This window comes from Pipistrellus hanaki (genome assembly GCF_964339955.1).
Source record: "Pipistrellus hanaki genome assembly, chromosome: 10".
Lineage (NCBI taxonomy): Eukaryota > Metazoa > Chordata > Mammalia > Chiroptera > Vespertilionidae > Pipistrellus > Pipistrellus hanaki.
The window spans coordinates 47,081,432-47,108,839 of NC_140512.1; the positions used below are offsets into that span (position 1 = coordinate 47,081,432).

Consider the following 27,408-nt stretch of genomic DNA (forward strand, 5'->3'; position numbering starts at 1 on the left):
CAGTGGTTGAGTGTCGACCTATGAATCAGGAGGTCACGGTTCGATTCCCAGTCAGGTCAAGTTGTGGGCTCATTCCCCAGTGGGGGATGTGCAGGAGGCATTGATCAAGGATTCTCTCTCATTGTTGATGTTTCTCTCTCTCCCTCTCCCTTCCTCTCCGAAATCAATAAAAATATATTTAAAAAAGAAAATTCTTCTCATCCACAGTTCGATCCCTAGCTCTAGGGCAGGGACCAAATATTTGTATGTTCCCCAACAACACCTCACATGGAGGATTGCATTCAACTGGTTGATTATCTCATTGATTTAAAATCCATCCATGCAAGCTCAGATTAGCTAACTGAAATAGGGGAAAGACCATTTCCCATATCTCAGAACGTAGCCAAATTAAAACACACACACACACACACACACACACATTCCCAGGCATTGCACAACTTCTGAGTGAAAAACACAAGGCATGTATAGTAAACAAATAAAAATCCTCAGCCTGTCAGGAGCCTAAAAACAGGGCGGGAGGGGAGGGAAGTCAGGGTGAGCAGGCTGCGCTGATCAGGGTGGACTCTTCCTTACGTTCACGTCTGCCCTGGAGGCTGAGCGTGAGTGTGCTCTGGCTTCTGTGAAAGGAAAGGGGGTCAGCTCCCCCTCAATTTCAAAATCAGTTTTTACAGATTTTACTGTAACAATAATTATACGGTTTTTTTTAAAAAAATACTTTTTATTGATTTCAGAGAGGAAGAGAGAGAGAGAACATCAGTGATGAGAGGGAATCACTGATTGGCTGCCTCCTAAACGCCCCCTACATGAAACCCATGCCTGGGAATTGAACTGTGACCCCGATTCATAGGTCGATGCTCAACCACTGAGCCATACCAGCCGGGCAGCAGTTATATGTTTGAGAGCATTTTACAGCTTTATTACACTTGCAAACCATTCAGACTGGGTAAGCAGCCTTATAGATGAGTTGAGAAGGTGGTATTATTATTAGTTATTCAAATAAGGTCTTGTATCATTACTTGGCAGAGTTAAGTTCACTTCATAAGGACAGAAGACATGTGCTGAGTGTTTTTCATGGGACAGGCAGTGGGCTGAATGCTTTACAGGTGGAATCTCATTTAACCCCACCACTGGCTTTCAAAGCTACTCTTGTCGCTGTTTTTCAGAGGAGAGAACTGAGGGTTAGAGAGTAACTTGCCCCCAGTCCCTTAGCTCTCACGTGGCAGAGCTAGAATTCGAACCTGGATCTGTCTGCACCCGAACCCTTTGCTTTGAACCCCCACCATATGCCATCTTGTAAGCCCTTTCCCAGAGCTGGGATCAGGGCCGGAACGGCCTCAGCCCCCTTCTCTCTGGGCTCAGGGAGCCATGGTGCCGGCCCAGGAAAGGGGATGGGAGATGACGTCTCTCTCTAAGATTGCTGCCTTTTGTCCAAATGTGCTGGCCAGGAGCCAGGCTGGAAACTCTCTGCTCATGGAAAGAAAGAGAACAGAAGCCAAAAGAGGGTGGGAAAGGGTCTGAGGGGGAGGAAAGGAAGAGGAAGGCAGGAAGGAGAGAGGCAGAGAGGAGGTGGGGGAGTGCGGAAGTGAGGGGTTTGGGGCAGCGCAGCTGGAGCCAGAGCCGTCCTGCCAGGAAGCAAACAAACCTGGGCCTTCAGGTGCACTCCCTGCAGGTGCCGCTCCTGGTAGGCCCAGCTGGGGCTCTCCGGTGCTCAGTGATCCCGACAGATCACTCAGGCGGCCCTGCTTCCCCCACACTCTTCCTCAGCTGTTGGGAGAGGTCGGGTTAAAATGGACATCAGGAAAGCCTTCTGAGTTTGGAAAAAATAAGTTACAACACGGCAGCATGAAGTAGAGGGGGATAGTAAGGTGGTGCTTGGTGCCAGGGTGTGCAAGGTGGGCATGGAGGGGCTGGAGAGCAGGGAGGAAAGGTAATAGGGGCTGGGTACTTTGAACAAAAGTCCATAACAATCTACTAAGTGCTACTCCATATCCAGGAGGGGAGGCCTGTCCCCTGTCCTCAAGGCCCTGTTTGGGCATCAGACACAAGAGTCTGACAACCTGGATTCATTCATCTGTGTGGCCTTGGGAAGGTTAGCCCCTCGGGGCCTTGGCTTTGCATTTACCACGGGGAGCCACCGCAGGGCTGGTGTGAGGACTCAATGAAACAATCTGTGTAGAATCTTGCCTAGAGAAGAGTAATTGCTCAGTAAATGTCAGCCATTCGTTCATTATTGCAGTTTAATTTGACGTGCCAAACATAAATATGTGAAACCATGAATAAAACATGTAAATATCAAAGCTGCTACTCATAAAAGAGGTAATACAAGGCCATGCATGTTTAGTGAGATAATCAAGTGTAGATAAATTAATAACTGCTATGGAAATTCAGGGGAGGGGCAAGAACTTCAGTTTGGGATGGCCAGGGTAGGTTTTATGGGAAAGTTGGGTCTTAAGCCAGATTTTGAGGTGGGAAAAATAACAAGGAAGGGGTAGAATGACGGTTGGGGAAAAAGAGTATGAGCCAAAGATGGGGCTAGGAAAGTTCTCATTCATGGAAGCCCAGGAGTGTTGGGACATTCTAGCCATTCGCTTGCCCACAATATGCACTTGGACACAGTATGTTATCTTATATGATAATCCTATATAATAATCCAATATAATAAAAGCCTAATATGCCAATTGTCCCCTTCGACCGGATGTGCAACCTGGAGTTCGACCAGGGGCAGGGCCAGCTGGCCAGCCGCCTATGGCCCCTCTCCCTGGCCAGACCCTCCCCTGATCAGCTCCCCCCACTCCAGTCGGGGTTGGGGCTGGCCCCTCCTCTGGGCCGGCCTGGCCTGATCGGCCCAATTGAATTGGGCCTGTCGGACACCACCTGTGCACGAATTTGTGCACTGGGCCTCTAATTTACTATATACATTCCAGCTGCAAAAATGTTGATCACCAGGATGCTGCACCAAACAAAGAGGCATCTGGCTGTGATCTAGCATAAGCCCCTTGCTCAGTCTGTGTCACCTTCTTTATGTCTCTGGCTGTTTAAGTAGCATTCTCTCAGTTTCTTTTCAGTCTCTCTGTCTTCTTTTGATTCTCTGTCTTACCCTCAGTCTCTAGTTTGTTTCCTTTAACCTGCTAACACTAAGACTGTTTTCCTCTCTGGTATTGGGCAGAGAAGCGCTGAACACTATTGTGTTTTTGTTTTTGTTTTTTCATAAAAGAAAGAAAAGGCATTCAGTAGGAGCCAGGTCTGAAAAAGACCTGGAAGCTTTGGGGCAAATGTTTTTTGTTGCTGTTGTTGTTTCATAAAAATCTGCATCCTGTTGGGTTCTCTTTAAAAAAAAAAAAAAAACCATCCCTGGCAGAGCAGTTCAGTTAGAGCATTATCCGGATACACCAAGGGTTTGGGTTTGCTCTCTGGTCAGGGCACATACAAGAAGCAACCAGTGAATGCATAAATAAGGAAAACAATAGATTAATGTTTCTTTTCCCCTCTCCCCTTCTAAAATTAATCTAAATATATATATATATATATATATATATATATTTTTAAAGAGAACCCAACAATAAAAAGAACACTAACCCCAGAAATCTCTGGGTTTCTGAAGATGGGGGCGCCTCAGTTGACCAAAAAGAAAAGAACCACCTTCATCCCAATAGTAACTAGTAGACGCCGGTTCTCCAGGTTCTCCAGAGAAACACGAGTCACCTGGGGAAGGGAAAGGAGGGTGGAGGAGGTGAATGAGCTCTAGATGGGGCGACAGGAACCTTGGGTCCTGCTGCTGCCTTTGCCACGCCCCAGCCAGGTGACTGGAGGCTCGGTGAGCCACACAACTCCTGGGCCACACTGTCATTTCTAGCCCTGGCTGCTTCCCTGTCGCCTTCTCTGCTCCTGTCTCTGAGCTTCTCCACGCCAGGGGCTTTTCTAGCTTTGTTATGTATCTCCTCCCCCCCCCCCCCCCCCAATTTCCTCACTAGACTGGGGCCTCTAAGAAGTGCTGTCATCTGCAGGCTGAGTTCCCAGTGACCGGCGGGGTCATGAGGGCCGAGCACTGAGGCCAGGAGGAGGATGTGGAAGGCTGGGTCAGCCAATGCAGGCGTCGTTGCCAACGGGGTCCTGGGAGAAGGGGCTCAGCATTTCCTGAAGGGAAATGACTCCCATAAATAGTCAGAGGGATGGGAAAAGGATTTCTCCATCCCTTTCATCCTGTCAACTCAGCTCTTCCTTCTGGTGTCCAGACTCTGCAGCCTCTTGCAAATGCTTTTCATTCAAATGTGTCTGTGTGTGTGGGAGAGATGTGAGCTCTATCCTAGATTCAAAATAAGAACTGAAAAAGACATGCATGCCTTTTGTTTGTTCTTTTACCCACACTGACCTCTCATTGGTCCATTCCAGTATAAGACCAGAGGGTTGTTGTGGGTTTTGTTGTTTTTTTCTGTTTTATTTTTTTCTTTTTCTTTTTTTTTTTTTTTTAAATATATTTTATTGATTTTTCACAGAGAGGAAGAGAGAGGGATAGAGAGTTAGAAACATCGATGAGAGAGAATCATCGACCAGCTGCCTCTTGCACACTCCCCACTGGGGGTATGCCCGCAACCAAGGTACATGCCCTTGACCGGAATCGAACCCGGGACCCTTCAGTCTGCAGGCCGATGCTCTATCCACTGAGCCAAACCGGTGCCGGCATTTTTTCTTTTTCTTTTTTTTTTAAAAATATATATTTTATTGACTTTTTTTTTTTTTTTTTTTTTTTTTTTTTTAACAGAGAGGAAGGGAGAGGGATAGAGAGTTGGAAACATTGATGAGAAAGAAACATCATATCAATCAGCTGCCTCTTGCACACCCCCGACTGGGGATGTGCCCACAACCAAGGTACATGTCCTTGATTGGAGTCGAATCTGGGACCTTTCAGTCCACCGGCCGATGCTCTATCCACTGAGCTAAACCAGTCAGGACTGTTTTTTTCTTTTTTAATATATATTTGTACTAGAGGCCCGGTGCATGGATTCTTGCACTGGTGGGGTCCCTCTCTACCTGGCCTGCACCCTCTCGCAATCTGGGACCCCTCGGGGGATGTTAGATAGCCCGTTTCAGCCTGATACCTGCAGGCCTGATCCAGACAGAAGGGAACCCGATCCCCGCAGGTCCAATCCAGCCAGACAAGAGGGAGCTCAATCCTGTGCATTGAACATCTGTTCCCTGGTGGTCAGCGCATGTCATAATGACCAGTCAACTAGTCGTTGGGTTATTCAGTTGCTTAGGCTTTTATATATATAGATTGATTTCAGAGAGGGAGAGGGAGATAGAAACATCAATGATAGAGAATCATGGATTGAGTGCCTCCTGCACGCCCCCCGCTGGGGATCAAGCCTGCAACCCTGGCATGTCTTCTGACCGGGAAGCGAATCATTCATAAGTCATGGCTTAACCACTGAGCCATACTGGCCAGGTAAGGCCAGAGGTTTTTAGTGGGATTTTATTGGGAAAGAAGGGAAGTGCACACCTTCCAATGCCATGTCCTATTTTACCTACATCCAAGAGTTCAGCAGATTCTTGTCAGCTGCTGTTAGGGTCCTTGGAAAGGTCAAGTCTCATGGCATCGGCCTCACTAAGACTTCAGATGTTCCCAGCAGCCCCAATGATGTGAAGAGTCACCTTGGAGAGGCCAGGGGACTGGTGACTGCTGTTCCTCTGACCCTCAGTGAAGGGATGGAAACGGCCAGCTCACACCCAGCCGCCCACGCCAGCCTCGAGGCAGATCTAAGGGAGGTGAGGGGGCGTCCCTTGGCAGCTGAAGGTCGCTCAGCTTCAGCCATATGGATAGACACGCATGTTTAAAACTCACGCGATCGCTTTCCTTTTTCCGCTCGAGGAAAAGGTAATTTAACAGAAATTGAACGTGATAGTCTGTGTTAGTGGGGATTCTTTTGGTTGCTTAAGCAAACAAGGGCATGGAGGTATCCTGTGGAAACCCTGGCAGGAATGCAGCCTGGCCTCGGAGTGGACTGGATCAAGGGGTGCACAGCCATCTTCCCACCTCATCATTCCCCCCACCTTAACCCTCCCCTCCCCACAGCCACATGTTCCGGGACTCAGTCCACCGGGCGGGAAATGGCTGCCTCCCAGCCCATCCGCTCATTCCCTTCCGGCCACACCCATGACCAACCCTCCCTGGGACGGCCTCTGATAGGTCCGGCTTGAGCTAGGCCGCCTCTCGCACCAATCAGCTGTGGCTGGGGGTGGGATCATAGGCCAAACATGGCGGCGGTTCCGGTGACGCCCCACGCTGAGGCGGCGCAGTTTGCTGAAGGAGGGCCCTCCCTGTGAGGTAGGCAAGCCCTGCTGCTGCCTGCAGGTTCTTCCGCTGGTGGTCTGTTTTTAAAACCATTTTGAGCTCAGTTGCGCCAACCACCGTGTTTGTAAGAGTCCTGCTTCCTCGAATTGCTTGCCAAGGGCTTTGACAAAGGTGAGGTGACAGACGTAGTGGACTGCGAAATCCGGGGCTTTGGGGCGGACACATGGCTGTTTAAAGGCCAGTGACACTGTTATCAAATAGTCTCCTCGACTGGGAAATGGAGCTGATTTCCTGTTATGTGCCCAGCACGTGGTGCTCGGTGCTTTGACGGACCCGCCCTTCCCGCCTGTCTTTCCCTCCCTCCCTTCTTTCCTTCTTTTCTCACTCTCCTCCCCTCCTGTTTCTTCCCTCCCTCCCTCCCTCCCTCCCTCCCTCCCTCCCTCCCTCCCTCCCTCCCTCCCTCCCTCCCTTCCTTCCTTCCTTCCTTCCTTCCTTCATGGTTTTATTGAGGAGGCAAAATTCACATACCATAAAAATTCATCCATTTAAAGTGTATAGTTTGAGCCGAAACCGGTTTGGCTCAGTGGATAGAGCGTCGGCCTGCGGACTGAAAGGTCCCAGGTTTGATTCCGGTCAAGGGCATGTACCTTGGTTGTGAGCATATCCCCAGTGGTGGTGGTGGGGGGCGGGGGCCGGAGGCAGCTGATCGATGTTTCTCTCTCATCGATGTTTCTATCCTTCTCTCTTCCTCTGTGAAAAAATCAATAAAAAAATATTTTAAAAAAAATTGTATAGTTTGATAGTTCTTAGTATATTCATAGGCTTGTGCCACCCTCACCAGTGACAACATTTTCATCACACCAGAAAAGCAACCTGTACTTCTTTTGTTCTTGTTGTTCATCCTCACCGGAGGATATTTTCCCTTTGACGTTTATGGAGTGGAAGGGGCGGGGGAGGGTGGGGGAGAGAGAGATGTGAGAGAGATACCTTGCTTGGTTGCCTCCCACGTGCTCCCTGACTGGGGGGGATGGGGGGGAAGTTGAGCCTTTAACTAAGATACATGCCCTTGACTCAATCCAACCAGGACCCTTCAGTCTGCAGGCAGGCGCCCTATCTACCGAGCCAAGCCAAGCTGGCCAGGGCGAAACACGTACCTCTTAGCCAGTAGCGCCCCTATCCCTTTCTGTCCTAAACAACCACTAACCCACCTTCTGTCTCTACAGAAGTCCCTGCTCTAGACGTTTTATATAAATGGACTCATGCAACATGTGGACTTTGGGACTCGCTTCTGTTCATGTAGCATAGTGTTTTCGAGGTTCATACATGTGGTAGTGTGTATCAGTACTTCATTCTTTTTATGGCTGAGTAATACTCCATTGTATGGATACATCACATTTTGTTTATCCATTCGTCAGTGGATGACATTTGGATTACTTCTTGGTGGCCATTATGAATAACACTGCTATGAATGTTACTGTAGAAGAACATATGTGGACCTATTTTCATTTCTCTAGGGAGAAAGATTATTTCTATGATTGTTTGTAAAGTGCTTAATGCAGTGCCTGACGGATCACAGAACACAACAGTGCTAATTTCTTTACTCTGACCTTCCCAAAGGTCATGAATGAAAGCTATTTCCTGCTTGCTGCCCTTAGAAGAAAGTCAGCCTCTCCCAAAGAGCCTGACCCCCGGAGGTCAGACTCCGAGGTTACTGACCCCGGGGTCCTGGCATCACTGAGGAGCAGATTCTTCCCTCAGGCCTACGAACGGATCGATCCAGGGTGGTTCTGGTTGAAGGTACTGAAAGAGCAGAAAACAAAGTTTGAGGGTCAGAATATAAAATTTGGAGTAGAAAGAGAAGAATTGGATCCCGTATTCTACTACTTAAACACTGTAATTCTGGGCAAATGGCTGAACCTTGATCTTCTCACCTGGCAAAGGAGGATAATAATAATTACATTTTGAAATTGGTGAGATGAAGGAGGCTTTTGTGTTTTATGTTATGTGAATAATATGGAAATCAGGGGCTATACAACTATATTCTAAGCTCTAGAAAAAGAATCAGACTTTTTAAAGCATTTTAAAAAATGTTTATTTTAGAAAGGAGGGAGAGAGAGAAACATCGATTTGTTGTTACACTTATTTGTGTACTCACTGGTTATTCTTGCATGTGCCCTGACTGGGGATCCAATGGCAACCTTGGTGCATTAGGGCAACACTCCAACCACTGAGCTACCCGGCCAGGGCAGGAATCAGACTTTTGAAACTCTTCAAGTCGTAGCATGTGCAGAGCATGGGTAGAGTTCTGGAGCACTGGTCAGATTCTTCCAGGGCTGCTCGTAAGCCCTCAGGGCTACAAACTAGTTCTTGCCTGCAGCTGGTTTCCTGGCTTTGAGAAAGACCCAGATCATCCTCAATTCACCAGGGCTGCAGATACATCAGACTTGCAGCATGCTCTTACTTGAATACCTTTGGGCTATTCGGGTATCCCAGCACCATTTGTTAGAAAGTCCATCTTTGCCCTAGTAATTTAAGAAGTCACCTTTATCATATATAAAGTTCTAAGTGTCCTTGAGTCTATGTCTAGACTTTCTATTCTGTTCCACTGGTCTATTCTTGTGGCAGTTTTAATGTTAGAAGCTTTATAGTATTTTTCACATCTGGTAGAGCTAGTTGTCCCACACACTTCTTCCCCATTTTTTAGTTTTTCAGTGTTTTTCTAGGTATTTTCACAAGCTTGGCAGTCTGGTTTTAAAGTATTCATTGACCTCCTGGGAGGTCCTGGGGGTGGGTCTGGATGGGATTGGGTTAGGGTTAAGTTGTCTTTTAGATCTGGGGGTGCTTACCTATTTCAGTTAACTAACTGCTTTTGTAAGATTCTGTTTTCTTTTAGGTTCATGAGCGTAAAGGCTTCTAGTGGTTGGATAGCACTCATTTTCCCCTAAAAAAGTCTTTGAGAGAGAGTGTTAAAATGTGGTAAATTTTGAATAAAAAGTGTATGAGTTTTCAGTACTATTCTTTCAGTTGTTCTGCAAGCTTATAATTATTTCAAAATAAAACATATTCAAGGTTGTTATGCTTCTGGTAGCATCTTGGTAGAAGTTTTCAGAAGTCTACCTGAGTTGTGTTCACAGATTCTGCTTTTTCACATGTTGCTTGACCCTCCAAAGAAATTTAGCAGATCAGTGAAGTGTAATCTTACAGAAAACCAGAGTTGCTTTTCATTCAGTGGTTTGTGCTTCATTGTCTGACAGGCAGAGACACAATGGACATCACAAGGAGAAAGTATTTTCAAGCCAAAAGCCAATATAAGCAACACCATCCTATATAATAAAAACCCAATATGCTAAGTGTCCGGTCGACCGGTTGGCTGTTCAACCAATTAAAGCATAATCCTATATAATAAAACCCTAATATGCAAATTGAATGAATGGCAGAAAGACCAGTTGCTGTGATGCAAGCTAACCTACCAGAGTGTCTGTCCCCTGGTGGTCAGTGTGTATCATAGCAACTGGTCAAACAGTCAAACTAACAGACAGGCACTTAGCATATTAGGCTTATATAGGATAATTCATATACTGTAAAATTCACCCTTTTAAGGTGTCCAATTAAGTGGGTTTTCTTTTTAGCATATTCACTGTTTAATGCAACCATCACCACTGTTTAATTTTGGAACATTTTTATCACTCTCCTCCCCACAAAATAACCCATACTATCAGCAGTCACTCCTTGTTCCCACTCCCAAGCCCCTAATCTACTTTTTGGATTTGCCTATTCATATAAATGGAATACAATGTGTGATCTTTTTCCATGTATCATGATGTTTTCAAGGTTTATCCATGCTGTAGCATGTGTCAGTCCTTCATTCCTTTTTAATGCTTGAGTAATATTTCTTAGTCTGGCTAGACCACCAATTGTTTATCCAGTTATCTGTTGATGGACATGTGAGGTATAAGAAGATGGAATGTGTTTATTCACTCGACAGTTTTTCTTTTTCTTTTTTTCTTTTTTTAATATATTGAGTTTTTACAGAGAGGAAGAGAGAGGGATAGAAAGTTAGAAACATCAATGAGAGAGAAACATTGATCAGCTGCCTCTTGCACACCCCCTACTGAGGATGTGCCCACAACCAAGGTACATGTCCTTGACCGGAATTGAACCTGGACCTTTCAGTCCTCAGGCTGATGCTCTATCCACTGAGCCAAACCAGTTTCGGCTCGACAGCATTTCTTGAGCACTCTTATTTAATGGGGGAATCATCTGGGCTCCAAAGCAGAACTCCTGGAATAAGAAGACTGGTGGTTGTTAGTAGAAAAGTCATTACCTTCATTCTGCTGCTGTCTGCTGGTGTGGTGCACTGAGGACCTGATGTCCAGTCGTGGTGTGCGGTGTTTTGGGGCAAGCGCAGTTTAAGGATTTGGTCCAGGAGTGCAGGCTACTATTGCTCCAGTCAGGTCCCCTGGGTGTGGCTTTGAAACAGTACATAGCCTTTGGCTTCTCGTTCCTCACCTGCTCAGAGTCCTCCATCTTCTTCCAAATGTGAAAAAGTTGGGTTAGTTTTTCAAATATTCCAAAATTTGAAAAATTAAAGCTATTATGTAAAAAAAAAAAAAAAAAAAAAGACAGTAGTTCATTTTAATTTTTAAAATTTATTTGTTGAAAAAGATGATAAAATAACAACAGCTTTATTGAGGTATAACTCACATACTATAAAATTTACCCTTTTAAATCTACTTGTTTGAAGATGATAAAAATGAGGCATCAAAAGGTTCAGGAGTGGGCTTCACTGAATCAACAGTTACATACGGCAAGAGCTGTATTACATGATTGCATGCTTTTTTGTTATTGTTCTCTATATTTTCTGAAAATAAGCACCTTCTAGATATGCTTGCTAATAAGGGTGCTCTGTTGAGAAAATTATTTTTTGTTCTGTAATTTTAATGGTTTATTCTCAATTTTGTTGCCTGTTCTTTATAAGATGATAAGCTAAGAGTTATTAGAATCATTAAAGCTGAACAGCTTGTAGCTTTATTTGCCACACAAATAAAAATCATTTAAAATTTAATTTTATTAGTATATAATCATTGTCCAAACTGTATTTTTTTGTTCAGTATATCCAGTATGACCATTTTATAAATCACATTATATATATTTCAGAAATAACATATTAACTTTAGAGCACTAAAGGGCAGTGGATTGTTATAACTGTGTATGTTTTATTCCTTACTCTATCTTCTCCCCTGCCTATAATTTTTTTCTGTTAATCCTCACCTGAGGGTATTTTTCCATTGATATTTTTTCATTGCTTTTTCAGAGAGAGTAGAAGAGAGGAAGGGAGTGGAGAGAAAGAGAGCGAGAGAGAAACATTGATGTGAGAGAGACACATGATTGGTTGCCTCCTGTACCTGCCCTCACTAGAGCTGGAGATCGAACCTGCAATCCAGGTACATGCCTGTGATTAGGAATCAAACTATCAACTCTTTTTAATATATATATAATTGATTTTTTTTTTTTACAGAGAGGAAGGGAGAGGGATAGAGAGTTAGAAACATCAATGAGAGAGAAACATCGATCAGCTGCCTCCTGCACACCTCCCACTGGGGATGTGCCCGCAACCAAGGTACATGCCTTTGACCAGAATCGAACCTGGGACCCTTCAGTCCAAAGGCCAATGCTCTGTCCACTGAGCCAAACAGGTTAGGGTCAAACTATCAACTCTTTGATCCATAGGCCAACACTCTTGACTGCTAGCCCACACTAGCCAGTGCTAAATTTCTTATTTTTTATTGAATATACTCATAATGTATAAGTATATACATTATAATTGTATTTAATATTTAATTTAATTTAATTAATTATTGAATTAATATTTAATTTTATATTTAATTATATTTAATAGCCAGTGCTAAATTTCTTATTTTTATTGAATATATTTATAATGTATAAGTATATACATTATAATTATATTATAATTATAATATTAATTGAGATATAATTCCCATAAAATTTAGCATTTAGGGTTTGTCTATTCTAGATATTTCATATATTGCAAATGGGATTACTATGATATATGGCCTTTTGTGTCTGGCTTTTCACTTATTATATTTTCAAGGTCACCCATGTTGTAGTATAAAATAAAACTTTGTTCCTTTTTACGGTTGAATAATATTCCAGTTTATGGATATACCATATTTTAAAAATCCACTCATCAGTTGATCAACATTTTCAGATTTCACTTTTTATTTATTTATTTATTTATATTTTATTGATTTTTTTTTACAGAGAGGATGGGAGAGGGATAGCAAGTTAGAAACATCAATAGGAGAGAAACATCAATCAGCTGCCTCCTGCACACCTCCTACTGAGGTACATGCCCTTGACTGGAATCAAACCTGGGACCTTTCAGTCCTCAGGCCAACGCTCTATCCACTGAGCCAAACCAGTTAGGGCTTCACTTTTTATTTAAATCACTGTTTTTGTTCTAAGATTTGGGGAAAATCAGTCTCCTCTCCCATGGCTTAAACATGTCCAGATTGTTTTTATAGCAATTTCTAAAGCAGTAATATGTCAACTACTTTTTGCCAGTAACTTTGATAGCAGTGTTTCAAAGTTAACAGGAAGAAGGTTATTATTGTTGGGAAACAATCCATCCTGCAGTCCCACACCCATAAAGTGATATTGAAGTTTATCATAATTTAAGTCACAGAGTATTCCTAACTAAGCAAATTTAGGTAGGCTTGTCACCTAATTAATGAATTTTAACATCCAAGACAGAAAGGGAAGGGTCAGAGTTATGTGGGAGGAGTATTTTCCATTCCTCTGTGAATTCGGAAATGCTGGTGGGCTCATATCTGAGTGCAGTGAGCTTCCATGTTCCCTGAGTTTCAGCTCCTGAATCCCACTTGAACTTGCTTCTCAGGGTATGGTATCAGCTGTTCCTCGAGACCATGGTTTTAGCACCGTAAGTTATTACTGCCAATGGAAAGCAAGTTGACTTTAGTACCATGTTGTTTAAGTGTTCTATTTTTTATTTTATTATTTGATTACAGTTTGCATTTAGAACTATTTTGTATTAGTTTCAGCTGTACAGCACAGTGGATGAACATTCATATAGGTTACATAGTGTTCCCTAAAGTGTTTCTTGATCTTTAACCTCAAAGTGCATATGTGGTTCTCTGTGCATTAGACATAGTAGGCTTTGTCCCTTTTGGAAAAGCGATGGCTTCTTGGGAATTCTAGGGAGACTGTTTCCTTGGGGAGAGAGCTGGATTGCACTGTCCTGGCACCTATGCATCGTGCCAGTGAAAGGGAGGCCAGCTTGAAAGAAGAGCATGGGCGGGGTGAGTGGTGCCCATATGAAACAAGGCTGCCTCACAGTGGTTTGGTCTGCGTGGAGACACAGTGCAGACACGAGGCGGGCGGGTGGTGGGGAGTGGCCCTTATTCTTGTCCTTTGATGGGCCCTCTGCCAGATGCAGGACAGAAGAGCAGTGTCTGTCAGCCCAGCCAGATGGAGAGGCTCCAGAGGCTTTGCAGAGCATTGTGAGAGGGCAATGAGTTCCTTCCTGTCCCTGAAAGGCCTTTTGGGGCTCTCCTCCATAATGAGAAGGGAGAGAGAGCCCTGGGGCCTAGCTTCTTAAAGAACTTTGGCTCAGGGGTTGGAGCGTTGACCCTCAGACTGAAGGTTTGTGGGTTCGATTTCAGTCAAGGGCAGGTACCTCAATTGCAGGCTCAATTCCTGGCCCTGGTTGGGGCACTGTGCAAAAGGCAACCAATGGATGTGTCACTTTCTCTGAGGAAAAAAAAACAAGGGAAAAATATCCTTGTGTGAGGGTTAACAACAACAAAAAGAATCAGGCTTGCTTTTAGCATTGACACACCCCAGAATGCAGAGTGCTGGGTAGCTGGGTAAGAGGACAGCTGAGCTCCATGGGCAGGCCTGAGTGCCATTTCCTTCCCAAACACACACTGGCCCCTGACCTCCTCCTTTTAGTATATGTGCTGCCAAAGTGAGCACACTCTCTCTTTTTAATGTGCTGCCCATGTTCATTCTCTTTTTCTTTTTCTCTCTCTCACTCTGACCTTCCTCTCATTTTCCCAAGAGAATGTCTTGAAACCTAGCACTTTGAGTTCTTGGGGGCAAAGGATGCTGATGCCAGGACCATGGACAGCCACTCTGGCACCTGGCAGGTAAACCATTTTGGGAGAAGGGTTAGGAATCTTGGAAATGTAAGGAGTTGGGAGAGAGTTTCCCTGGAGGTTCAGTGCTCCTTGAACCTCTGGTCAAGCATTACCTCCTCTCCCTCAAGAGGGCTGGCCGTGCGGCACGAATGCTTTACATGCTTGGCATTTCCAGTGGGTCTCATCTTCCTAGCCACATCCACTGGTGCAGTATCCATTCATCTTCACGATGAGAGACACAGATTGCTGTAGGGAGTTGCTATAGAAATCATACATCTTAATCAGCTACTTCAGTTCATTTGAATATCAGGCACCAGGGCATTATAAAACTGCTTACTTCTGCCCAGCTGGGCATGGTTCCATGGTTGAGTGTCAACCTATGAACCAGGAGGTCATGGTTTGATTTCCAGTCAGGGCACATACCCAGGTTGGGGGCTCAATCCCCAGTGGGGGACATGCAGGAGGCAGCCAACCAATGATTCTCATCATTGATATTTCTATCTCCCTCTCCCTTTCTCTCTGAAATTTACTTGTGTGTGTGTGTGTGTGTATGTATGTGTGTATACTGAGTGTGTGTGTGTGTGTGTGTGTGTGTGTATAATAAAAGCCTAATATGCAAATCTGCTGAAAGGCTGAATGACCAGTGGCGACCAGTATCTATGACGTGCACTGCTCAATAGGGGGCAGATGCTCAACAGAGCTGCCCCCAGCCTGCAGGCCCCAGGCCAGCCAAAGCAGATGCCAGCGGAGCCTCCCCTACCCCCCATTGCCCCACTGGCATCCCACAGATTGGCCCTGATTGCTGGCCAGGCCTAGGGACCATACGCATGCTCAAATTTTATGCATCAGGCCTCTGGTACATTATATATATATATATATATATATATATATATATATATATATATATATATATATATATTTTTTTTTTTTTTTTTAAACTGCTACTTCACTGAGGCTGCTGCCTTGGTATCCAATGGTCCTTGTCATCTTTCAGGTTTGAGAGGCTCAGTGAGATTCCTGGGTTTGCTGGGCCCATCTCCTAGTTTTCCTTAGACCTGACAAATGACCTACCGTATTTTCCGGTGTATAAGACGACCCCCTAATTTTACATTTAAAACAGGTTTAGGCCTATATTCGCTGTATAAGACTACCCCCCACTTCCGAGGCAACACCAGTTCTTTTTTTAATAGACCGCCTCTCTGACTCTGGCCAATACAAGCAGGCTTTTTATGCATGCAGATTATACATGTTCTGTACCCGAAGCTATACTGTGTTCTAGTAAAAAGCCTGCTCAGATTGGCCAGAGTCGGAACTGGTGTTGCCTCGGAAGTGGGGGGTAGTCTTATACAGCGAATATAGGCCTAAACCTATGTTTTAACTGTAAAAATTAGGGGGTCGTCTTATATGCCGGAAAATACGGTAGTGGGTAGCAGTTCCTCCTCTTGGGTTTGGAGCCACTGGACAGTGTGGGTTTATGCCGACCAGCAGGGCCAGCAGAAGAGCAGAGTACCTCTGTGTGGATATTAACACTTCGGTGGGTGGTTTACTTCTTGTTTCAAATAAAGTAACAACTCTTTTCTTTTGAGGGGCTTTTAGCTCATCCCAAATTCTTAGCCTGAAAAAGTGTCAGGTTCTGGTATTTATGTTGTGCTTTCTAAAGCTACATGTTTTCTTATCCGTGTACACACACATGTGAGTTTGGTATGGCGTCTGAATCTGGGTGGACCTCAGGATTCTCTGCCCTTGCCCCCGCTTCCTTGGTGAGGGATTCTGAATGGCACATTCCTGTCACCCTCCACTCCTGGGAAGAATCCATCAGGGTAAATAGTTTGGGGTGTGGACCCTCGGTTTGCAGTCATGGCTCACTGAGTATGCATCCCTGTTCCCCCAGGATCCTTGGAGCTCCTCTCCGTGCTGACATGATGACCGTGTGCAGGCCGGCCAAAGGCAGCCACAGCCAGACTGAAAACCTGAGCTGCAAACTGGCTGACAAGTAAGAACTTTTCTCCCCCCAAGAGTGAAGAAGTTGGCCCAGACTCTCAGTCTCCTTCCTTTCACTATTGCCTTTCCTTGTTCTCTAACCCCGCTTCCTTGAACTAAGGAGGTGTTCTTTACTGAGTCATTGTGAGGAGCCTCCTGTCAGTCATCTCCATGTGCCGCACTCAGTGAAGAACCCGAGACCAAAGTGGTCAAAGGTCTGACGAGCATCCAGTGTTTTGTGAGGATGATCCCAGGGCCATTCCAGGCAATGTCCCCAGTTACACATTCCAGTCCAGGGTTTATTTTTCTCACTACTGGAATGCATAGTTATTGTAAATATCAGTGAGCCCTAAGTCTTTGCTGCTGCATCTGTCTACATAGCATCTTTACCCCTTATATCAGCAGGATTGTTTTCTCCCCAGATGTTTTCCTCAAAGGAGTTGGCAACATCTGAGCTTTTCACAGCTGTAGAACCCCTCCTGGGGCCATAGACTCCTGGAAACAGGAACTAGAGAAGTCCTTGGTGTGGCAACCATGTGAAGAAGGCACTTTGCCTTTTGATTCATCATCCTTGCTGCTGTTGCTGGAGCTTTGTCACTCAGCGTGGGCTTCCAGCAAGGCATCCTTTTTCAGTTTTTCGATAGGGTCTCAGTGATTGTGAAGTCATGCCAAACGTTTGGGACCTTAGACAATAACTTAAATAACATTAGTTACCACTTATTAATATCAAGATTTATAATGTATGTACTCTGGCTCATTCATTCATTCATTTAATAAATATTTAATGACTACCAATTATGTACTGGGCACAGCAAATGAGATAAATTAGACCTGTGTACTCCTGAAGTTCCAGTCTAGACAAAGGAGATAGGGTTATTACTTTAAGATGAAAAATAAAAAAAAATGGAACCAAGATTCCATCCCAGGTCCCTTCTACTCTAAAACCATGTCTTTATCTACTGTTATTGTTTAACAGAGTCCTGGCCGAATAGCTCAGTTGGTTAGAAAATCATCCCAATGCGCCAAGGTTGTGGGTTCAATTTCTGGTCCAGTTACATACAAGAATCAAACAATGGCCCTAACCAGTTTGGCTCAGTGGATAGAGCATCAGCCTACGGACTGAAAGGTCCCAGGTTTGATTCCTTCCAGTCAAGGGCGTGTAACTTGGCTGCAGGCACATCCCCAGTATGAGGTGTACAGGAGGTGGCTGATCAATGTTTCTCTCTCATTGATGTTTCTGACTCTCTGTCCCTCTCCCTCTCTGAAAAAAAACCAATAAAATATATATTTTTTAAAAAGAATCAACTAATGAATGTATAAATAAGTGCAACAACAAATCAATGTCTCTCTCTGTCTCTCTCCCTCTCTCTCTCTCTTTCTCCCTCTTTCCTTCCCTCCCTCTTCCTTACCCTTCTCTCAAATCAATAAATCAAATTTTTTCAGTGTTGTTTAACAATATATGTGATATTAGTGATTAAATATTTGTCACTAAACATACACTAACCTGAACTGTGTTTTTATGTTTTTTTCCTATTTCTTCATTTCACTTCTGGCGCTAAAGAGAGCAATGATTTTAACTTTTGTCTTTGGAATTCTCAGTAAAATATCAACAAAATTATTCTGATTCCAATTCTGACTAAAATCTGAATTCATACCAATGTCCTCAGTGGTAACAGAATAATTAAAAAATCTTTCTTTTCTGTAAGCACTCTGTTATTTATGCTAATTGTTTATTTAAATAAGGAATTCTGCTTTGGTAGCCATATTTAGCATGAAAATGTGTTTGCAATTTCACAAGTTTCTAATTTATATTGAGCAACCAAGAATAGCAACACAATTTACGAGCTATTGTTCCATAGGAAGAAGTCTTTACATAAACAACCATTAGTCTCTGGAATAGAAAGCTAAATAGAAATAGAGTATATGAAGTTGGTAATAATTCATCCCTCACGTAAACCTGACTGGGGTTCCAGAATCCCTACACAGCTACATCTATGTTTCACAAAATGTGCACCAGGAAGTAGGCCCATGCATGTTTGCTAATCTTGACACATCTATAGTCACTGTGTTCAGGCATGATCTATGTTGGTGGAAGACAGTTTCACATTTCAAAGCACAGATACTCCCATTCTCATTAGACTAGCTTAAAAATGTCTTTCTGGTTTTTTAAAAAAATATTTATTTATTTAAATTTATTGATTGATTAAGGCGTTACATATGTGTCCTTATTCCCCCATTAACCCCCCCCCCTCAATACCTTCCACTCATGCCCTCACCCTCCTGTTGCCTCCTGTGTCCATTGGTTAAGCTTATATGCATGCGCCGAAACCGGTTTGGCTCAGTGGATAGAGCATCGGCCTGCGGACTGAAGGGTCCCGGGTTCAATTCCGGTCAAGGGCATGTACCTTGGTTGCGGGCACATCCCCAGTAGGGGGTGTGCAAGAGGCAGCTGATAGACGATTCTCTCTCATCGATGTTTCTAACTATTCCTCTCTCTTCCTCTCTGTAAAAAATCAATAAAATATATATATTTTTAAAAAGCTTATATGCATGCATACAAGTCCTTTGGTTGATCTCTCTCCCTTACCCCCACAATCCCCTACCTTCCCTCTAAAGTCTGATGGTCTGATCGATGTTTCTCTGTCTCTGGGTCTGTTTTTGTTCATCAGTTTATGTTGTTCATTATATTCCACAAATGAATGAAATCATGTGATATTTATCTTTCTCTGACTGGCTTATTTCACTTAGCATAATGCTTTCCAGTTCCATTCATGCTGATGTAAATGGTAAGAATTCCTTCTTTTTTACTGTAGCATAGTATTCCATTGTGTAGATGTACCACAGTTTTTTAATCAGTCATCTGCTGATGGGCACTTAGGCTGTTTCCAAATCTTAGCTATTGTAAATTGTGCTGATATGAACATAGAGGTACATATATCCTTTCTGATTGGTGTTTCTAGTTTCTTGGGATATATTCCTAGAAGTGGGATCACTGGGTCAAATGGGAATTCCATGTTTAGTTTTTTGAGGAAACTCCATACTGTTCTCCACAGTGGCTGTACCAGTCTGCATTCCCACCAGCAGTACACAAGGGTTCCTTTTTCTCTTCATCCTCGCTAGCACTTGTCATCTGTTGATTTGTTGATGATAGCCTCTGGTTTTCTTTCAACAAATTTTCAACATCTTCATGACACTAATCTCCTAAGATCACATTTGGAGGCATGTATCCCCATATGTACCTTCTGGAGTGTTGGGAATGTCTACTCCATCCGATTAGAGTACCATTAGCCAGATGTGGTTACTGAGTCCTCAAGATATGGCTGGTGCAGCTGGGGAACTGAATTTAATTTAACTTAAAATAGCCACATATGGCTAGCGGCCACTATATTGGACAGTGCAGATCTAGGCCACCCATGAGATCCGGATCTGCTTGTTGATTCACTCATTTATGCAGCAAAGATTTATTGGCCTTCCTACTCTGCTAAGTGTTGTGCTAGGTGCTAGGGATGTATCAGTAGCCAAAACAGACCAAATTCAATCTGAAACAACAATCCCTGTCATCGTGGAGAGACCACTCTAGTAGAGCTCACATTTTTAAAGGAGGTTTAATTCAAATGCAGCTAATCATTATGTCTTCACCGATTCAAATCAAGACAACTTATCAAGCCCAGGATTAGCAAAAACTTTGTAACTCATGGTGTTGTTTTAATTGTGAATAATTATTACAAAGACCCATCCATTAAAAACAGAAGTTTTTAGATTATATACTCTCTTCTTCTATTTTCATCAGGGAGAAAAAAGCTGATAATAATGGTAACCACCACATCTTGTACATTCATGACATGCTAGATACTTTATGTGGGCTAGTTCATTCAGTGTTTACAGTCACCCTGTTATATATATATTATTATCACCATTATTCCTATTTTACAGACGAGGACACTGAGATTTGGAGAAGTTAAGCATCTTGCCCAAGGTTACATCTAGCTCAGTGGTTGAATTAGGATTTAAACCCAAGTCTACTGGACTCCAAATCCAATAGCTCCATGGTATCTTCCCTAAGAAAAATATTATGTGATTTTTTTTCAGATGGTGGTTTCAATGTTTGTGATTTGCAGCCAGCATCTAATATATCTAAGTTCTAGGAAATCTCTGTGACCAGCCAAGAACAATAATGTGGCTCCTGAGTCCTCACCCAGTGTTTATCTTTCTTGTTCAGGGTCCAGGGGGAAGGTCCAAAGGCTGGGGAAGATCCTCAAAGGCAGCCGTGTAGGTCCTCCAATCCTTTCCTAAAGACGGATCAGGACTCACCCCTTCAAAGAAGCCCGTTGGAAAACCTCAATAACCTGAAGCTGAAGTTAAGAGTAGACTGTTTTCAGCAGAACATGTTCAACTCAAATATGATCATCAGTGACCCAGCTTCAGGTCTCAGTGCTAAAGAAGCCAGCAAGTCTGGCAGGAGGCAGCTCAGTGGTGTTCAGAACCTCTGCCCTCCTGCCCGAGGCAGGGCCGGGCACAAGTCCCTCAGCATAAAGGACAAGATATCAGAATGGGAAGGGAAAAGGGAGTCGCCCACTCCTGCACCTGGCAGGAAAGCAAATGGGCAAGAGGATTACCTGGCATCCTGCATAACGGACAGGAGATGTGATGATGGTGTGATGACTCAGGTCACAGCAGCTGAGAACGGAACGAGGCTGGAAAGAGAGAGCAAAGAGAATGAGAGAAATAAGGAGAGAGTGGAAGTCGTGAGACAGAACGCAGAGCCGAGGCTAGACCAGCCAGCCAGGGAGTTGTCTCCGAGCATGGGCAAAGGCCTAGAGCTGAAGCTTAGCAAACAGCGCTTTCAGAATGATAGCCTCTCTGTGCTGGTGCAGGTCAAGAAACTTGAGCAGGCTCTGAAGGATGGCGTGGCAGGGTTGGATCTCCAGTTACCAGGGACTTGTTATTCCCCACATTGTGTGCCGGACAAGGAAGGGCCCAGCCTAACAGGGAACCGTGGATGTGGGAGTGGCTCAGAATTCAGGTCCCACCAGTTGGACCTGGAAGCCAGGCAGCCTACCCCTGAGGTTGCAGAGGAATGGAGAGGTACCTACGGGAAATCCTGTGATCAGAGCCGAGAGAGTGTATACAGAGGCTCCTCCTCCAAACACTTCATCAATCCCCTGCCCAAACCCCGGAGAACGTTCATGCATGATGGAGAAGGGGACAAGGATGGGACCCCAGGCATCAGCTTCAGGAAAGATCGCCGGAACCTGCCTCCTCTGCCTACTCTTCCTCCCCCACCCCTGCCCTCCTCTCCACCACCTTCCTCTGTGAATAGAAGACTGTGGAATGGGAGACCAAAGCCCAGTGCTGACCACAGGTAGGTGATCAGTAGTTCATGTCGCATCACAGCTGCTGCTCAGTCTACTTATTTGTTGTTAGTAAACTGATAGATCTTGTAGTTAGTCGAGACTGTTTATAACTTGAGGTATTTTATTGACTAAACGTGGACACGTGATAACTGATGCATGTGTTTTGTCTTTGTTTTACCCTTTGGATGTGATGAGTACTTGTGATTCAAACAGTAACCAAGCATTCAATGAATATTTGTTTTATCCCTGGCATCTACTAATTGCTGCTAACTGGTGCTCTATTTTTTACATCATCCCTACTAGTTCTTGGTACTTTCTGTCTTTCCTGGCTCTTCCTTTCATGTTTTGTCTTGGTATGGGCTCCAGACACACACTGCCTGGGTCTACCCTGGCCCCATCATGGTCATTCTCTATGACCTTGAACTTAATCTCTTGAAGCCTCAGGTTCCTCATTTATACATAGATGCACACACTGTGAATATTTTATAACATTAAATTAGCACATTAGGTAATAAAGCATGTGAATGCTTGAAAATAAAATCTGTGCTTTGGATTCAGTGTCTTCTCTGCTTTGAAACTTAATTTCTATTCCATTTCTTATGGTGGGGTCTCTTTTCCACATCCAGCGCGGAAAGAGAGATGATTCAGTTCTTCAAGTAGAGGGGCTTGGGATTGAGAAATAAAAGAAAGAGACAAGACACAGAGATAGAAGGAAAAAGCTGGGACCGGGTAGACCGCTGTCCTCTTCTGATGGAGAGACAGTGACCCAGAGCCATGCAGCGAGTTTATTTTATACCCCCACATACCAGGGAGTTTCACTAAAAGTCAAGACAAAGGAGATTATTTGCATTCATGAGTGGGCCAGAGTTCTATTCATTGCTTGACTGGATTTACATATCAAAGACAAAGAGTCATTAGCAAAGATAAAGAGTCAAAGCTGAGAACACATCTGCCTTTTTTTTTTTTTTTTTTTTTTTTTACATCTGCCTTTTGGCAAAGCATGTTCCCAGGGCATGGCTTTGCCAGCACCACTGGGTTCAGCTGACAATAATTAAAGAATGCCCATGTGCCTTCCCAGGTGCTCTCTACATTTCTGTAATGTGCTCATTGGTTGATACCCACTAAAATGAAAACCAGCTGTAGAGCAGAACTCCTCAGACAGTTGTCTACTTATAGTCATCATATTCACCTCCTATTTTTTTCTTTGACCCACTGCAGTTGGGCTTTTGCCACTTATTCTGAGACTGCTCTTGACCAAGGCCATTAACTACCTCCATCTTGCTACATCCAATCTCTAGTTCTCTGTTCTTGTCATGGACCAAGTCTCTTGGCAGTTAAGGAACAGCTGAGGTGCTACATCTTGAAACCCTGTATTCACTTGGCTTCTAGGCCACCCACTTTCCTGGTAGTCCTATTTCACTGGCTGTTCCTTTTCATAAGTGTCAGAACACCCTGTCCCCCTTCCTCCCCTCACCACCTACGAATCCATACCTCATCCTGGGATCAGAACATCAGAACAGGAACTTCTGTCCATCTACACTCCCTAAATGATCTCACCCAGTCTCATGGCTTTAAATGTCAGTCACATGCTTATGACTCCCAACTAAGTATCTCCAGCCCCAACTCTCTCACCCAGCTTCAGATTAGATTAGTCATTCCTATTTGGGTCTCCATTTGGTTAGCCATGGCAAACCACCTCCTCTCAAAATAATCCCCATTTTATTAAATGGTAACTATCCTTCATTTTGCTTAGGCCAGAAACCTAGGGACCATCTCTGAGTCTTCCCTTTTTCACGTACCCCCATCTAATTCATCAGCAAGTCCTTTGGTTCTAGTTTTAACTGTTATCTTGAATTTGATTACACCTCCTCCACTGCTACCACCTTACTCATCTTGGATCCACCACTACCCCCAGTATATTCCTTTCTCAGCCGCTATGTGAAATTATCTAGAAATATAAATTAGACCATGTCACTCCCCAACCCAATGGTCTGTCAGGTAGGATTCTCTTGGCTGCCAAAACATAAATTTTTTTAATTTAAATTCTTATTGTTGAAAGTATTACATGTGTCTCCTTTCTCCCCTATTGACTTCTCCCCAGATGCTCCCCACTTACAACATAATTTCTTATGTTCTCTTCTAGGGAAAAATGTTTGTATATTCTAGAATTTTATATAAATTTACAGAATATAAAAATTGTCTTTTAAAAGTGAATGCATACTATATATTCTCCTTCTTTCTATACTTTTTATTACTTACAATATCATTGAGATCTTTCCATCTTACCACCTTCCTTTTTTTTCTTCCACTTTTCTATAACCACCACATTCTTTACTTCATGTGGATAGATAATTTTTTATTTAGCTGTTCCCCTACTGATGGACACTTGGGTTGTTTCCAGTTTACAAATAACGCTGTGATGAGCAGTATATAGCATTAGAGAAGACTCTAGCACCAGAGTACTTCTAGCTCCGCCCCTTGTTAGCTGTGTAACATTGGGCAAGCCACTAAATTTGTTTTGGCCTCATTTTACTTAAAATGGTGATAATTAGCCCTAGCCAATTTTGCTCAGCAGATAGAGCATTGGCCTGTGGACCAAAGGGTCCAAGTTCAATTCCGGTCAAGGGCACATTCCTTGGTTGTGGGCACATCCCCAGTTGGAGGTGTGCAGAGGCAGCTGATCGATGTTTCTCTCTCATCAGTGTTTCTAACTCTCTATCCCTCTCCCTTCCTCTCTGTGAAAAATCAATAAAATATATATTTAAAATTTTAAAAAACTAACATTTTGTGTGAGTGAAATTTGATAGTGCTATATAGAACATTTAGAAAAATAGATGCAAGAATAGTTAAGACATTTTTTTAAAAAGGAGAATAAGAAAATAAATAAGAGGTTTATAATTATTAAAAGGGAGGCCAAATGATCATTTTTTTTTTCATGACATGATAGAATATGAAGAATGTCTAGGAGAACCAACTGACTCATTATCAGCAACAATAAGAAATTTCTGTAAATTCTACTAGATACTAAAAAATATTAATATATTAAGTAATTAAAATATTTGGTATTGGAAAAGAAACAGATACCCTAGTTAATTAATCAAAAGAGAGCCAGAAAACAATACCAGGTAACATTTATTGAGCCTTTACTATATCCCAGGCTTTTTTTTATGATTTACAGATATTTATTTATATTCACAACTTATGAAGTGGTTATTATAATTACCACCATTTTATTTATTTGTTAATTATTATTATTATTATTTGTTGTTGTTAATCCTCACTGGAGGATATTTTTCCATTGATTTTTAGGGAGAGTGAAAGAGAAAGGGAAAGACAGAGAGAAACACATTGATTGCCTCCTGCATGAGCCCTGACCAGGGCCCAGGCTAGAGAGGAGCCTGCAACCAAGGTACACTTCCCCAACCGGAATCGAACCTGGGACCTCTCAGTCTACAGGCCGATGCTCTATCCACTGAGCCAAACCAGTTAGGGCTGTTTTTTTTTTTTTTTTTTTTAATTTAAAAAAATTTAAATTACAGTTGACATACACTATTGTATTAGTTTCAGGTGTGCAACTTAGTGATTAGATATTTTTATAACTTATGAGGTAACCACCCTGGTAAGTTTACTACCCACTTGAAAATTATATAATTGGTTTTTAATTGTGATTTTTAATATTTGCCAAGTTTATTCCTAAGCATTTTGTTTTCTTGTTGCCATTGTTAATATAATCTTTTTTCTCATTATATCGGTTTCATATTTAAGAAAATTATTTATTTTGTATATTACTCTTTAATTTTAATTTTATTTTTTAAATATATTTCTTTATTGATTTCAGAGAGGAAGGAAGAAGGAGAGAGAAACATCAGTGATGAGAGAGAATCATTAATTGGCCACCTCCCACATGCCCACCACTAGGGATGGAACCCACAACCCAGGCATGTGCCCCTGGCCAGAATCAAACCTGGGACCCTTCAATCTAAAGGCCGATGCTCTATTCACTGAGCCAAACTGGCCAGGGCTGTATATCACTGAGCCAAACTGGCCAGGGCTGTATATCACTGAGCCAAACTGGCCAGGGCTGTTTTAAAAGATACCTTAAATTTTTTTTTTATTGTTTCTAATAGTTTGTCAGTTGATTCTCTTTGACTTTCTATGTATATAATCATACTAGTAGTCCTGCACATGAATCTGTGTACCAGTAGGTCTCTTCCTCCCTCCTGTAGCTCTCTGCTGCCCCCTTTTTGCCCCACCCTCCTGCAGATCCATGATCTAGTCATTAGGCAGTCGGTCATTACGCCTCAGGGCATAATGGATAATTAGCATATTCCTCTCTTATTATATAGGATTGTCTGTAAAGAATTATCGTTTTACCCTTTTTCAAAAAATTTATACCTCCAAATTCTTTCTCTTACCTCATTATCCTGGCTAATACTTTCACAGCAAATTAAATAATAGTGCTGATAGGAATGGGCGGGCTTATTTAATGGTAACATTTCTAGTATTCTACTCTCAAACACTCTTGTTTGAGGTGTGTTTTTATGTTATCAAGGTAATGTTCATTTATATTTCTTATTTTACTAAGAGTTTTAAAAATTACACTTCAACAACTTCATACAATCATATGGTTCTTCTCCCTTGACTATTAATAGTGAATTTATATGTAATACTAACCCATCCTTAGATTTTTGGGATGAACTCTTATTTGGTCTTGGTTTATTATTATTGTGTTTTTTTAAAATATATTTTATTGATTTTTTTTTACAGAGAGGAAGGGAAAGAGATAGAGAGTTAGAAACATCGATGAGAGAGATACATCGATCAGCTGCCTCCTGCACACCCCCCACTGGGGATGTGCCCGCAACCAAGTTACATGCCCTTGACCAGAATCGAACCCGGGACCTTTCAGTCCGCAGGCCGATGCTCTATTCACTGAGCTAAACCGGTTTCGGCGGCTTATTATTTTTTAATGTAATGCTAAATTTTATTTGCTAATATTTCAAGATCTTTGTCTCAGTATTCTATAAATGGGACTGGCCTGTACTTGGTACTTACTGCACTATCTTTATTAGGCTTTGGTATCAGTGAAATCTAAAGAAGAATTTAGAGAATTTTTTCTTTATGTTTTGAGAAAGTTTGAATCCATCTCCAACCCTACATTCTTTCCCAAACAAGTGCCAAGCCAGGACCCTAAATACTCTGGTGACTCTCTACTCCCGTCCCCATGCTTCCCCACACCCTTCCGGGGGCTGTTTCTGCAAAGAGGCTCGCTCTTCGGGGCAGGTTGATTCTTGAAAATTCATCTTTCATCTGTGTCATCATTGGGAAGACAGATCAACCTGGTGAATAGTTATTTCCATTATCATTTTTCTCTTAGCTACCATCTGCTATTTTCGGTCTTCCAGCATTTTCTTTCAAACCAGCTAAAGTTACTTAGTTACAGTCCAAAGATGAAATTTTTCTTGGCCAGTTGAATATGGTTGCATCAGCTGTGTTTTAAGAATTTTGGCTTTGGAATTTTCATTTTGTTTAAAGTACTACACTGGGGGTGATTAGGGCAAGATGTTCACTTTCTGCTCTTAAAAAATAAAGTGTGCTCTTTATA

General features: G+C 42.9%; 1 protein-coding gene across 1 annotated transcript in view; it reads left to right on the plus strand.

Annotated features, from left to right (window-relative positions):
• The window catches only part of DENND2A (DENN domain containing 2A), a 95,617-nt gene that overhangs the window by 12,793 nt on the left and 55,416 nt on the right, over nucleotides 1-27,408 (plus strand). Inside the window, 2 exon segments of the mRNA XM_084896734.1 lie at nucleotides 16,361-16,462; nucleotides 20,669-21,811. Of these exon segments, the coding sequence (XP_084752860.1) occupies nucleotides 16,361-16,462; nucleotides 20,669-21,811 (1,245 nt within the window).